General features: G+C 41.2%; 1 protein-coding gene across 1 annotated transcript; it reads right to left on the reverse strand.

Moving 5' to 3' along the window:
• Positions 1 to 5,998: 5,998 nt before the first annotated feature.
• On the reverse strand, positions 5,999 to 12,539 carry LOC107817974 (ATP synthase subunit delta', mitochondrial-like). The gene is made up of 2 exons (XM_016643873.2): positions 12,149 to 12,539; positions 5,999 to 6,586 (listed from the first exon to the last, which is right to left on the reverse strand). Exons 1-2 carry the CDS (start codon positions 12,404 to 12,406, stop codon positions 6,242 to 6,244), a joined length of 603 nt encoding a protein of 200 aa, XP_016499359.1. The 5' UTR covers positions 12,407 to 12,539; the 3' UTR covers positions 5,999 to 6,241.
• Positions 12,540 to 12,779: the final 240 nt, after the last annotated feature.

The following is a 12,779-nucleotide window of genomic DNA, read 5'->3' on the forward strand; positions in this document are numbered from 1 at the left end:
TATTGATTTGGCTCCAGGTACCTAGCCTATCTCTATTCCACCATACCGCATGGCTCCAAAAGAGTTGAAGGAGTTGAAAGAACAGCTTAAGGAGTTGCTAGCAAAGAGGTTCGTCAGATCGAGTATGTCACATTGGGGTGCACCGGTGTTGTACGTGAAAAAGAAGGATGGGACTATGCGGGTATGCATTAATTACCGCCAGTTGAACAAAGTTACCATTAAGAACAAGTACTCGTTGCCGCGTATTAATAATTTGTTTGATCAGTTGCAGGGTGCTAGGGTGTTCTCTAAGATCGACTTGAGATCGGGGTATCATCAGCTGAAGATTCGTGCTTCGGATGTTCCGAAGATGTCTTCCCGGACTACATATGGCCACTATGAGTTTCAAGTGATGTCCTTCGGCTTGACCAACACCCCGGTGGCGTTTATGGATTTGATGAACCGGGTGTTCAGGCCATATATTGACTCATTTGTCATTATCTTCATTGATGACATATTGATCTACTCGCGCAGCATGGAGGAGCACGAGCATCATTTGAGAGTTGTGCTCCAGACCTTGCAGGAACAGAAGCTATATGCTAAGTTCTCCAAGTGCGAGTTCTGGTTAGATTCTGTGTCATTCTTGAGGCATGTTGTATCAAGAGAGGGTATTAAGGTATATCCCAGGAAGATCGAGGCAGTCCAGAGTTGGCCTCGTCCTACCTCAGCGACCGAGATCTGGAGTTTCTTGGGGTTAGCAGGTTATTATCGTCGGTTTTGTGGAGGGATTCTCATCTATTATAGCACCTTTGACTAGATTGACCCAAAGGGGTGTTCCGTTCTAATGATCCGATGATTGCGAGGCGAGCTTTCAGAAGCTCAAGACCGCATTGACTACAGCACCGGTGTTAGTGTTGCCTTACGGTTCAGGGATATATATTGTGTATTGCGATGCTTCACGCATTGGCTTGGGTTGTGTATCGATGTAGGAGGGGCAAGTTATTGCATACGCTTCACATCAGCTGAAGCCCCACGAGAAGAATTACCTCGTACATGATTTGGAGTTGGCCGCGATAGTTCATGCCCTCAAGATCTGGAGGCATTATCTTTATGGGGTGTCCTGTGAGGTTTACACCGATCATCGCAGCTTGCAGCATTTGTTCAAGCAGAGGGATATCAATTTAAGGCGGCACAGGTGGCTTGAATTACTAAAGGACTATGATATTAATATCCTTTATCATCCGGGCAAGGCGAATATGGTTGTGGATACCTTGAGCAGAAAGGCTGAGAGTATGGGTAGTTTGGCATTCATTCAACAGAGGAGAGGCCATTGGCTTTGGACATTCAGTCCTTGGCTAACAGACTTGTGAGGTTGGATATTTCAGAGCCCAGTTGAGTTCTTACATGCGTTGTGGCTCTTGGTTCTTAGGGAGACGGTACTACAAGGTGGTGCCAAGGAGGTTACTATCGGTGAGGATGGTGTTCTACGACTCTAGGGTCGTCTATGTGTTCCTAATGTTGATGGATTGAGGGAAAAGATTCTAGATGAGGCATGTAGTTCTCGGTATTCTATTCATCCAGGTGCTACGAAGAAGTATCGTGACCTGAGGCAGCATTATTGGTGGCGGAGGATGAAGAAGGACATAGTTGAGTATGTAGCGAGATACCTAAATTGCCAGCACGTTAAGTGTGAGCACTAGAGGCCAGGTGGCCTACTTCAGCAGATGGTTATACCTGAGTGGAAATGGGAGCGCATCACCATGGGCTTCGTGGTTGGGTTGCCTCGGATGTTGAGGAAGTTTGATGCCATTTGGGTCATTGTCGACAGGCTGACCAAGTCGGCACACTTTATCCCAGTGATGACTACATACTCGTCAGAGAGTTGGTCCAGATTTACATTCAGGAGATTGTCCGGTTGCATGGTGTGCCTGTTTCCATCATTTCAGATCGAGGCCCTCAGTTCACTTCGCACTTCTGGAGAGCAGTATAGAGCGAGTTGGGTACCCAGGTAGAGCTTAGCAAAGCCTTTCATGCGCAGACCAATGAGCAGTCGGAGCTGACAGTTCAGATCCTAGAGGATATGCTCAGAGCATGTATGATTGACTTCGGAGGGCAATGGGGTCGATTCTTGCCTTTGGCCAAGTTTGCTTATAACAACAGTTATCAGTCTAGCATTGAGATGGCTCCATTTGAGGCTGTGTATGGTCAGCAATGTCGTTCGTCCATCAGATGGTTTGAGCCCGGCGAGGCTAGGTTATATGGCACTGATTTAGTGAAGGATGCCTTGGAAAAGGTGAAGTTGATTTAGGAGCGACTTCGCACAGCACAGTCCAGACAGAAGAGTTACACAGATCAGAAGGCGCGTGATTTATCATCTATGGTGGGCGAGAATGTTCTCTTGAAATTCTCGCTGATAAAGGGAATCATGAGGTTCGGGACGAAGGGCAAGTTGAGCCCAAGGTTTATTGGTCCATTTGAGGTATTGAGGCAAGTTGGGGAGGTTGCTTATGAGCTTGTTTTGCCTCCCAGTGTATCGGGAGTTCATCCAGTTTTCCACGTGTCTATGCTCCGGAAGTATCATGCTGACAGGTCGCATGTGTTAGACTACAGCATGGTTCAGCTAGATGAGAGCATGGGTTATGAGGAGGAGTCAGTTGCCATTGTTGATAGGCAGGTTCACTAGTTGAGGTCTAAGGAGATTTCTACGGTAAAGGTCCAGTGGAGGAGTCAACCAGTCGAGGAGGCGACTTGGGAGACCAAGGAGGACATGCGGAGCAGATATCCACACCTATTCAGCACTCCATGTATGATTCTAGACCCGTTCGAGGACGAACATTTGTTTAAGAGGTGGAGAATGTATTGACTCGATCGATCTTTTTTGCTTTTTAGGTCTTCGTTCCCCTAATTAAGACTCCCCGTATGTGTTTTTACTATTTTATGACTTGCGGGGATAGTTGACTTGGGTTTGGAAGGGTTCGGGTTAAAATCGGAACACTTGGTTCCTTAATAGTGGCCTAAGATGGCCAAGTTTGACTTGAGTCAACTTTTTTAGTAAACGACCTCGGAACCGGGATTTGATGATTTCAATAGGTTCGTATGATAATTTTTGACCTGGGCGTATGTTCGGATCGGGTTTCAAATGACCCGAGAGCGTTTCAGCGCTTAATGTTGAAAGTTAGCACATTGAAGGTTTTCTAGTTCTTTAAAATTTGGTTTGGAGTAGATTTTGGTGTTATCGAGGTCTGTTTGGGATTCCGAGCCTGGGAATAGTTTTGTATGGTAATTTATGACCTGTACACTAAATTTGGTGTCATTCCGAGTAGTATGATTCGGTGCGTTCGGAGTAAGTTGAAAAGCTTAAAGTTCATAACTTGATTCAATTTGGTTTTGGGGTGCGATTCCTAGTTTTGATGTTGTTTTACATGTTTCGAGAGTTCGATCAGCTCTGCATTATGTTTACAGATTTGTTGGTGCTTTTGGACGGGGGGCTCGGGTACGTTTCGGACCACCCGGAGCTAAGTCCAAAAAGATGTCACTGTTGTTCTGGTTTCCTTCTTCGCGAACGCGTAAGGAACCTCGCGATCGCGAATAAGGAATTGGGGACTAGGTGGGTTTGTTCTTCGCGTTTGCGAAGGCTTGGTCACGTTCGCGAAGGCTTGGGTTCAGTAGCCTTCTCGTTCGCGATTGACTTGGCGCGTTCCCGTAGAGTACGTGTGCATGGGCCCGGGCAACCCAGTTTCCTTATGCATTCGCGAGTGGAGGCACGCGTTCGTGATGAGAGGGCGACTTAGAGCATCGCGATCGCGAAGAGGAATTTTCCAGGGTTCTTGGGTTTTGCCTTCGCAATCGCGAGGGCTTGTCCGCGATCGCGATGAAGGCAGACCTGGTCAGACACTTTTTAAAAGTCAGGATTTTGGCTATTTTGCTCATTTCTCTCACTTGTTGGACGATTTTAGAGCTCTTTGAGGAGGCTTTTTCACCTAGATATTGAAGGTAAGTATTTTCTACATAACATGAGTTTAATACATACATTATGGATAGATTTAAACATAGAAATTGTGAAAATTTTAGGATTTTGTTGAAACCCCTAGATTTTGATAAATATAGGATTAGACCACGAAAATGATTATGGAACTGAGTAGAAATTATATATTTGGGTTCGTGAGGTTATGGGTAACATTTATCTTCGAAAATTTTTGGAATCCGGGCACGTGAGACCGAACTTTATTACTTGGGGTTTTGGCGGGTTACTTGATCGTTAGTAGAAATTTTACCTCCTTGTGTATTATTCTTGTAGTAGCCGTTAAATCAGAGTTCGTAAAGTATTCTCTCTTCTTGTGGATCGGGCCGAACGCCTCGGCACTATAATAGATGCATTTATGATTCGCGCCGGTCGACACTCGGCAGTGTACATATTATTATGGATCGGGTCGTACGACCTCGGCATAAATCATGCGTGATATTGCTCGGAGTCCGATTATACTTAATATTTCTTCCATGACTTGAGAAATTATAATTTACTTGATGGCTCTTATTTGATGAAGTTAGTATGTGTTAGTTGGTGATCTTAATTGACAACTAGTTAAAGAATCACTTATGTATTGTTCATTATTGCGCTATCCTTATTTATGTATTCCATGCCTATTTAGAATTTAAGTACTTTATTTATTGGCCCTTAATAAGTGTCGATGTCGACCCCTCGTCACTACTTCTTCGAGGTTAGAATAGATACTTACTGGTATATGTTGTTTATGTACTCACGCTACACTTCTGCACTAATCGTGCAGGATCTGAGGCAGGTGCATCTAGAGGTCCTTCAGGCGTGTACCCCCGTTACCCAGAGGCTTAGTGGTGAGCTGTTCTCTATGTCCGTTCTGCAGCGCCCAGAGTCTATGCTTATTGTATTTATTTTCTGTCTATCTTATTCCAGACAGTAGTATAGGAGGTTTTGTATATTCTACTAGTTTGTTCATGCAGGTGTGACATCGGGTTTTGGGAGTATTCTAGTAGACATTTTATAGTTTTGGGTATTAAATTCACTACTTTACTCTTTTCGTTATTTGGTGCTTTGGTTTTACTATAATTTCCTATTAATAGTTCTCTCATTAAATAAAATCAATTACTTTAAAAAAATATTAAAATGAACAATTGCATGGACAGTTTACCGTTGGCTTGCCTAGCGGCAACGTTGGGCGTCATCGCGGCCTATAGTGGGAATTGGGTCGTGACAATTATTTTTAAATGAAATTTGGATTGAATTTTAAGTTGACTATATTGATTGAGGACTTCTATGGGGCAAAGTTTCTTCCTTCTGTTGTGTTAACTAAATATGATCAACAATCATCATTTTCAGAAACATAACTTTTAATGTAATATTGATGTAATTTCTAAAAAAAAATTGTATTTATTAAGAGGGGGTATACGCGCAATGCGCGTACCCTAAGACTGGTTTAATTAAATATAGGTAACCCATACTTTTGTCCTCAGCTTTTCCTAGTGTTTATTTTAAGCCCATATATATGGGCTGGTTTATTGGTCAATATCTACTATATTTTCAGTGTTGGAATATTACATACCAAGAATCATTTATGAGAGAAATCACTTCCCCAAAGATATGTGAGTAGATGGTCGATGAAGAACTTATCTAATTCAAGCCTCGTGAATTCGTTAGGTCGGACTTGGAGTCAGTAATAGTGGGTGATAGTGGAAGTGTTATGTAGGTCCAAAGGCAGTGTGTTTTGAGTAAGTGAAATATCTACTCTTAATTCTTGGCAAAAGAAAGCCCCATGAATGACCAAACTGAGACTTGGGTAGATAAAGTTAAGAGAACATTTATTACTCCGACATTTATTAGGTAGTACAATATTATGTTTCCGAAGGCTCTTTTGAGGTATTAAGGTCTTCGATCTGTGAGGAAGTAACCCATTTTTCATCTACACAAAAATGAATTAACATAATTAAGACGGCAAGAGAACTGGGAAGCAATGCAAAGAAGACCTCCCAAGCTGAAACGTGCCTCTGAACAATTTCGACTAAACCTATTCTCGTAACTGCAGTTCAGAATTACAGCCAACAGGGCGACAAACCACGTCTATGAAAAGGTATCTTGTCTCGGGCATATTTATTCTAGTGATGCAAGGCATAAAACAGGTACCACCATACCTCTTCGAGAAGCTTATACAAAAGGGTCGCAAGTACAATCAAGTAGGCAGAAAGAAGGGGAAAGTATGCTGAACAAGGACAAACATAAACCTCAGCTTGTTTAACCAGTAAGTGCAGCATTAAGCGCACTATGTACATCAACGCCTATCTGGGCTTCAGCTTTCTCTACATCAGTTGATGCTGTACTTAACTTTTGTGTAAACTCAGTCAGGCCCTTTTGAACCAAATTGGAATCGATGCGGTCAAGTGGTACAGCTTCAATAGCAATTATATCTGCAAAAGAATTTGCATGAACAAATGCAAACCCACCACTCACAAAGTACTTGGAGATGTCGTTGCCTTCATGAACTGATAAGACACCAGGCTTCAGCTCAGCAATTGTTGCCACATGCCCAGGCAAGACACCCATCTGTCCCGTAGTTGCGGGGATTATAACCATGTCAACCTAGAATGTAATGCGAACGGATGAATTACCAAGCTTGAGGTCTATGCACATAGACAAGAGTGGGTTGCTCTAGTGGTAAGCACCCTCCACTTCCAACCAAAAGGTTGTGAGTTCGAGTCATCCCAAGAGCAAGGTGGGGAGTTCTCTTGGAGGGAGGGAGCCGAGGGTCTATCGGAAACAGCTTCTCTACCCTAGGGTAGGGGTAAGGTCTGCGTACACACTACCCTCCCCAGACCTCACTAGTGGGACTATACTGGGTTGTTGTTGTTGTTGAGGTCTATGCACATAAGCATACATTAAATCTGACACAAGCCTTCTCACATTCTTGACACATGTTGAGACATTGAACCACAAATTTACTCTGATTCAGGTTGGTTCCAGTATTTAATCTAAAACTTAATGGGGGCTAAAGTCAGATCCTCCAATATGTTAACTAATCTGTGAAAATAACCACCCTAGTAAAATCTGCGTAATTGAAAACAAAGAAAATAACAGCACCAAATTTCCGATCTGAGGAATGTTGTGGAGTTCATTACAAGACCTATGAAAGAGATGCTTTTGATGGGAAAAAAAAACTGATGTTCCTCTAAAGTCACAAATGAACTTAAATTTAGAGACTGATTAGGTGATTCTTCGTAGCATAACAATAAGTAGAAGAAGTCACCAAATCTGTTTTTCTTTTGAAAGGCCACTCTTACAGAAAGTCTATTTCTCGAGTAGAATGCTAACACTCCAAGGAATTAAAAAGACACAACAGAAAATCCAAATTATACGAATGAAAATGTAGATTGTCAGTCGCTTTATCCAAAAATAGATGATTGTCAGCAACCTAATCATCCCCTCAAAAGGACACTTCTCCGTGATTTCTGCTTGAAGCAATTATTATACAAGATAAAATATAAAAAGCTTCAAGCATACAACTTTCATGGGCCTTAAATTTATTTACTAAAGATTTTCCTTGAATCAAATTACAACAACAACCCAGTATAATCTCACTAGTGAGGTCTGGGGAGGGTAGAGAGTACGCAGACCTTACCTCTATCTCCAAGAAGGCAGAGAGGTTATTTCCGGTAGACACTCGGTTCGAAAAAGATAAAGACAACAACAAGTATATCAATCGAAAAACCAGAGAAAAAATACAAAACTAACAGTAAGTACTGTAATCAGAAAGCCGAAACGAAAGCAACAACAAGTAATAACAGAAATCAAGGGATACGACAATACACATATAGGACAACACTCGGCTACCTATCCTAACCCTTAACCTTTATTCTCAACCTCCATACCTTCCTATCCATGGTCATGTCCTCAGTAAGTTGGAGCAACGCCATATCCTGTCTAATCACCTCTCCCCAATACTTCTTCGGCCTGCCTCTACCTTTCCTCAGACCCTCCTCTCGCACCTCCTCACCGGAGCATCTGTGTCTCTCCCCAACACATGTCTGAACCATCTAAGTCTTGCCTCCTGCATCTTCTCCTCCACAGGGGCCATGCCCACCTTGTCCCGAATAACTTCATTTCTAATTTTATCTATCCTGGTATGCCCGCACATCCATCTCAACATCCTCATTTCAGCTACCTTCATCTTCTGGACATGGGAGTTCTTGACTGGCTAACACTCCGCCCCATACAACATAGCTGGTCTGACCACCGCTCTATAGAACTTAACCTTAAGTGTTTGTGGCACATTCTTATCACACAAAACACCATAAGCGAGCCTCCATTTCGTTCACCCCGCCCCAATACGATGTGTAACATCCTCGTCGATCTCCCCATTCCCTTGAATAACTGACCCAAGGTATTTAAAACTCTCTCTTAGGGATGACTTGAGAATCAAGCCTCACGTCTTCATCCACTACCTGAGTCGCACCACTGAACTTGCACTACAAGTATTCCGTCTTAGTCCTGCTCAACTTGAAACCTTTAGACTCTAGGGTCCGCCTCCAAACCTCTAACCTCTCGTTAACACCGCCTCGCGTCTCCTCAATCAGTACAATGTCATCTGCAAATAACATGCACCACGGCACCTCCCCTTAAATGTGGCGTGCCAGAGTGTCGATCGCCAAGGCAAATAGAAATGGGCTGAGGGTTGACCCCTGGTGCAACCCCATCATAACTGGAAAGTGTTCCGAGTCCCCTCCCACGGTCCTCACTCGAGTGTTAGCTCCATCATACATGTCCTTAATAGCCCTAATATATGCAACAGGAATACCTCTAGCCTCCAAACATCTCCACAGAACCTCCCTCTGTACTTTATCGTAAGCCTTCTCTAAGTCGATGAACACCATATGTAAATCCCTCTTCCTCTCTCTATACTGCTCCATCAACCTCTTAAGAAGGTGGATAGCTTCCGTAGTCGAACGTCCCGGCATAAATCCGAACTGATTCTCAGAAATAGTCACGATCCTCCTCAGCTCCATTACTCTCTCCCAGACTTTCATAGTATGATTTAGTAACTTGATGCCCCGATAGTTGTTCTGAGCGCCAGTTCTCTCGACCCACTTCCCATTTCAGCATCCCCAACTTACTTTACTTCCCTAATGTTCTCACATGTCAATTACAGATATTTTAAAACTGTTTCAAACTAACTCCTATGTGAGACTGGATTTAAATTCTTTTCTTGAAACTCCAAATTGGTCAAGTGAGACCAACTAAATTGGAATAGAGGGAGTATTGAGAAAGAAAGCTCCTTCCTTTAGCTTCTTTTCTTTTCTTTCTATTTTTCCTTTTCTTTTCTTTTTTTATGTACGCCAAGATGGTTATAATAAAAGATATTGACTACAAGCAGGCCTTATGCACCCTAGGAATCTAAACCACTATTTATACAACATGGACTTTCCTCTTTACACGAAAAAACATAAAAAAAACAAATGGAGAAAGAGAGAATTTTGAACTTTTAGTATTAACCCTCAATTTCATCAAAAGTTTTCTTATTCATCTCTCCATATTAACCAAAAGATACATAGACCGATAGACGGACAGTCTCGCATTATCTGTTTTTTCTAGCATCCATCTTGCCAACATCTCCGCCACAATTCTAGACTACTATCATACTTCATAGTAAGCACCTTCCTCCAAAGAGAATCCTCCTCGCATGCAGATCACACATCCATCTCGCAAAAAGAGCTCAATTAACCATAGCTAATCTCTGAATGCCTAGACCCCCAACCCGTTCTTAGACACAATTGAACTAGAGATTGTTCAGGATAAATGTTTGGTAACAAAACTGAGGAGCCTGCAGTCAATGAGAGAACTACGGACTACGGAGAAGAGTAATTTGGCTCATAATAGTGGGGATTTGGAAGAGTGCAACTATGGCAGTGACTGACTGGATCTATAACTCTCTTAGTCCCTCAAAACCTCCCTACTTTAGCTTACCTATCACGAATTAATTCTGTACCACAGCTTTGTCACCCCATTTGATTTTTCAAGATGGCAATCTATACTACTAATGCAAGCCAGAATAATGGAGTTCCAACTAAGAATTTCTTTATATTTCTTCTTTAGACTCAATGACTGTTTGTTTCAACTGTCTATTTTCGGGCCAAATCTGTAAAATGTTTGCTGAAACTCCATTATTTTTAGCAGTAAGATGTAGACACGCATGACAAACCTTAATATACCATGAGCTTGAAATTTGAAGGTATTAAATAGTAATGATAGATGAAAAGTATAATTAGATGTTTTTAGTGACCAAAAAGCAGTCAACAACATTACGGAACAGAACTCATACTCTAAGCTTCCCTAAATTTTGTCACCACGCCAAGCTATGGTTGGTGAAAGTATGGACAGAGTGAAAGGGGAAGGGAGAAATATTGCTAAAAACTCGTGAGCAAGTGCCCAGCTGAAAAACAAGAGGTATGCTCTCTATATTAAGCATTGACTCCATGATACTTATTTGTTCGCCTTTAATAGATAAGCTCGTGATCTTATCGTCTGTGTTAGTGATCTATCTTAGTCGATATATAGCGTGTATTTCTTTCACAGCCAATTCACCAAATGTGAAGTAAGAAACAACTCAGTATGGTGAAATGGTAACAGAACTTATCTATCCCAAGAATCCTCAAACGAAGTCAAGGATCTTCATAATTACAACCATGTTATGCTTTTCTAAAGAAAATTGAATTAATGTGACATCCCTAAATCATGAGCTACTTGATCTTCAAGGTAGATGCTTAGTACTTCATTCCATTTTAAGTGAAAAGCTTTGAATAAGCACAACATTAAGATATTAATTTGACTTAATGTATTATATTAGTGATAGTAGACATAATATTTCAGAAGATCAAGAAGAACACAATTCTTCTTTTTGTTTTTGGTGTAAAGCAGACTACAGTGATGATTTAGAATCGACTCTACAAGTCTTTCCAGTAAACATCCTTTCTGGCTCCCAGCACAAGCTTTGTGCTGAAGATTTATCAATATACGGGTATATGTTACCTTCTAAAAAAAAAAAGTATTGAAGTAGCACTTGAAAATTTAGTTTGATAGAGATGCATTACAACAAAGCTTAAAACTTGTATACCTTAATGAGCTTGAATTCTTCAAAAATTGTATAAAATATCAATTATTGTCACATTGTAAACATTTTGAGACGTCCAAAAAAAAAGGCACATTTAGTGCGACGGCATACAAGTTTTATGACTTAAAAGTTATGTACTGAGATGCAAAAATAGTTTACATTTAGTGCTGAGCATTGAATTTAAGACAGCAATAACAATGAAACTCAGCCATCAGCCTAAAAAGAATTGCTTAAAAGTATATAAAATAATCGATAACACATCATCAATATCGATCGCACTAAAGGTTATACGTATCTGTCATCTAATCAATTCTCTCTTTGCTACCTCACTCAGCTCCCTAAGCGTGAACAGCAGTCTAGAATATAACCCCATACCCGAATAAAGGAAGGAGATCAAGGGGTAGGCAAAAAGAAAGAAAAACACAAAAGACAGGACAAAAGGAACGATCGAATCTAGCATGCAAAGAGACCTAAAAATGTTAGAAACTATGGAAATTACATTTCAAAAAAAATGCTATGACTGCTGTCTATGTTATTACTGCATCAGTAGCTAAGCCAACCTATCCAAAGAATCTTATTTCTCATTACGTAACTTTAAGCTATTATCATATCTTTAGCTCCAAAATAGTAAAGACTATCAATCCATATTTCTATTTCAAGACATGGTAGGGATGAAAGAATAGATTTTGATCAGAGGAAAAAATAGAAAAGGACTATTGATAAGTCAGATATAAGCTCTGTCGTTGTCCAAATAATCAAGCAAACAGAGAAAATAATCCAAAACGTTCGTAAGAAAAAGCTAAAAGTTAAATATGTCCAGGTACAGTCTAGAGACCATAAAAAAGTCAAATCCAAATAAAAATCTCCTGATATCAGTATTAGCGTTTCACATTTCCGTAGGAAGAACCAACACTAATCCATTTATCAATCAACTAAACCTCAATCCTAAATTAGTCAGCTATATAAATAATTAATTCTCAAATTAGGAGTCAACTTCCAACGAAAAATTGGAAATTTTTAAAAGGGAATTAGGAGTCAACCTCTTTACCGGAGAGTTCAGAAGAGTAAGGAAGGACGAAGTTGACTGTAAGCTTTGAGGGAATGGATGATGGAGTTGCGGGCCTAGTGGCCATGAACGCAGATGGAGTCTTTGGTGGTTCCACGTTGGGAATTGCTTTCCTCCATGCCTCCAGGAAGTTGGAATCTACAGGGGCTTCCGCCGGCAGGCCGATCGAAAATGGGCGGCGCCACTTCATCGTGGTGGCCCGAGATAGGAATCGTGAACCGTGTCGAAGCATCGCCAGATTAGGAAGCGGAGATGAAGATTGGCCGCGATTGCAGAACCCGGTCGGAACCTGGTAGTGGAATTTACCGGTTTTAGTTGGTAGTTTGTATAAAATGGAGAAGTGTAAAGGGCTACGGGTCTGAAATCTGGATGGGCCATTTAGACAGGTTAAGTTCACAAATGGGAGCTGATCTTGAACTTTTGACTTTGGAGCATGTATTTGACCAATAAGCAAACTTTCAAGTTTAACAAGTTTTGTTCCATGGGCAAAACTTTTGACCTTGAAGTGAAGGTTAAAAGTTCAAGACCAGCTTATTCCAAGGTCAGTTGTGAATTTTACCCAAAAATAAAGGGGCTTTTTACATATTTGACCGTCAATCAGATAT

The sequence above is a fragment of the Nicotiana tabacum genome, chromosome 13, assembly GCF_000715075.1.
Source record: "Nicotiana tabacum cultivar K326 chromosome 13, ASM71507v2, whole genome shotgun sequence".
NCBI classification, from domain to species: Eukaryota; Viridiplantae; Streptophyta; class Magnoliopsida; order Solanales; family Solanaceae; genus Nicotiana; species Nicotiana tabacum.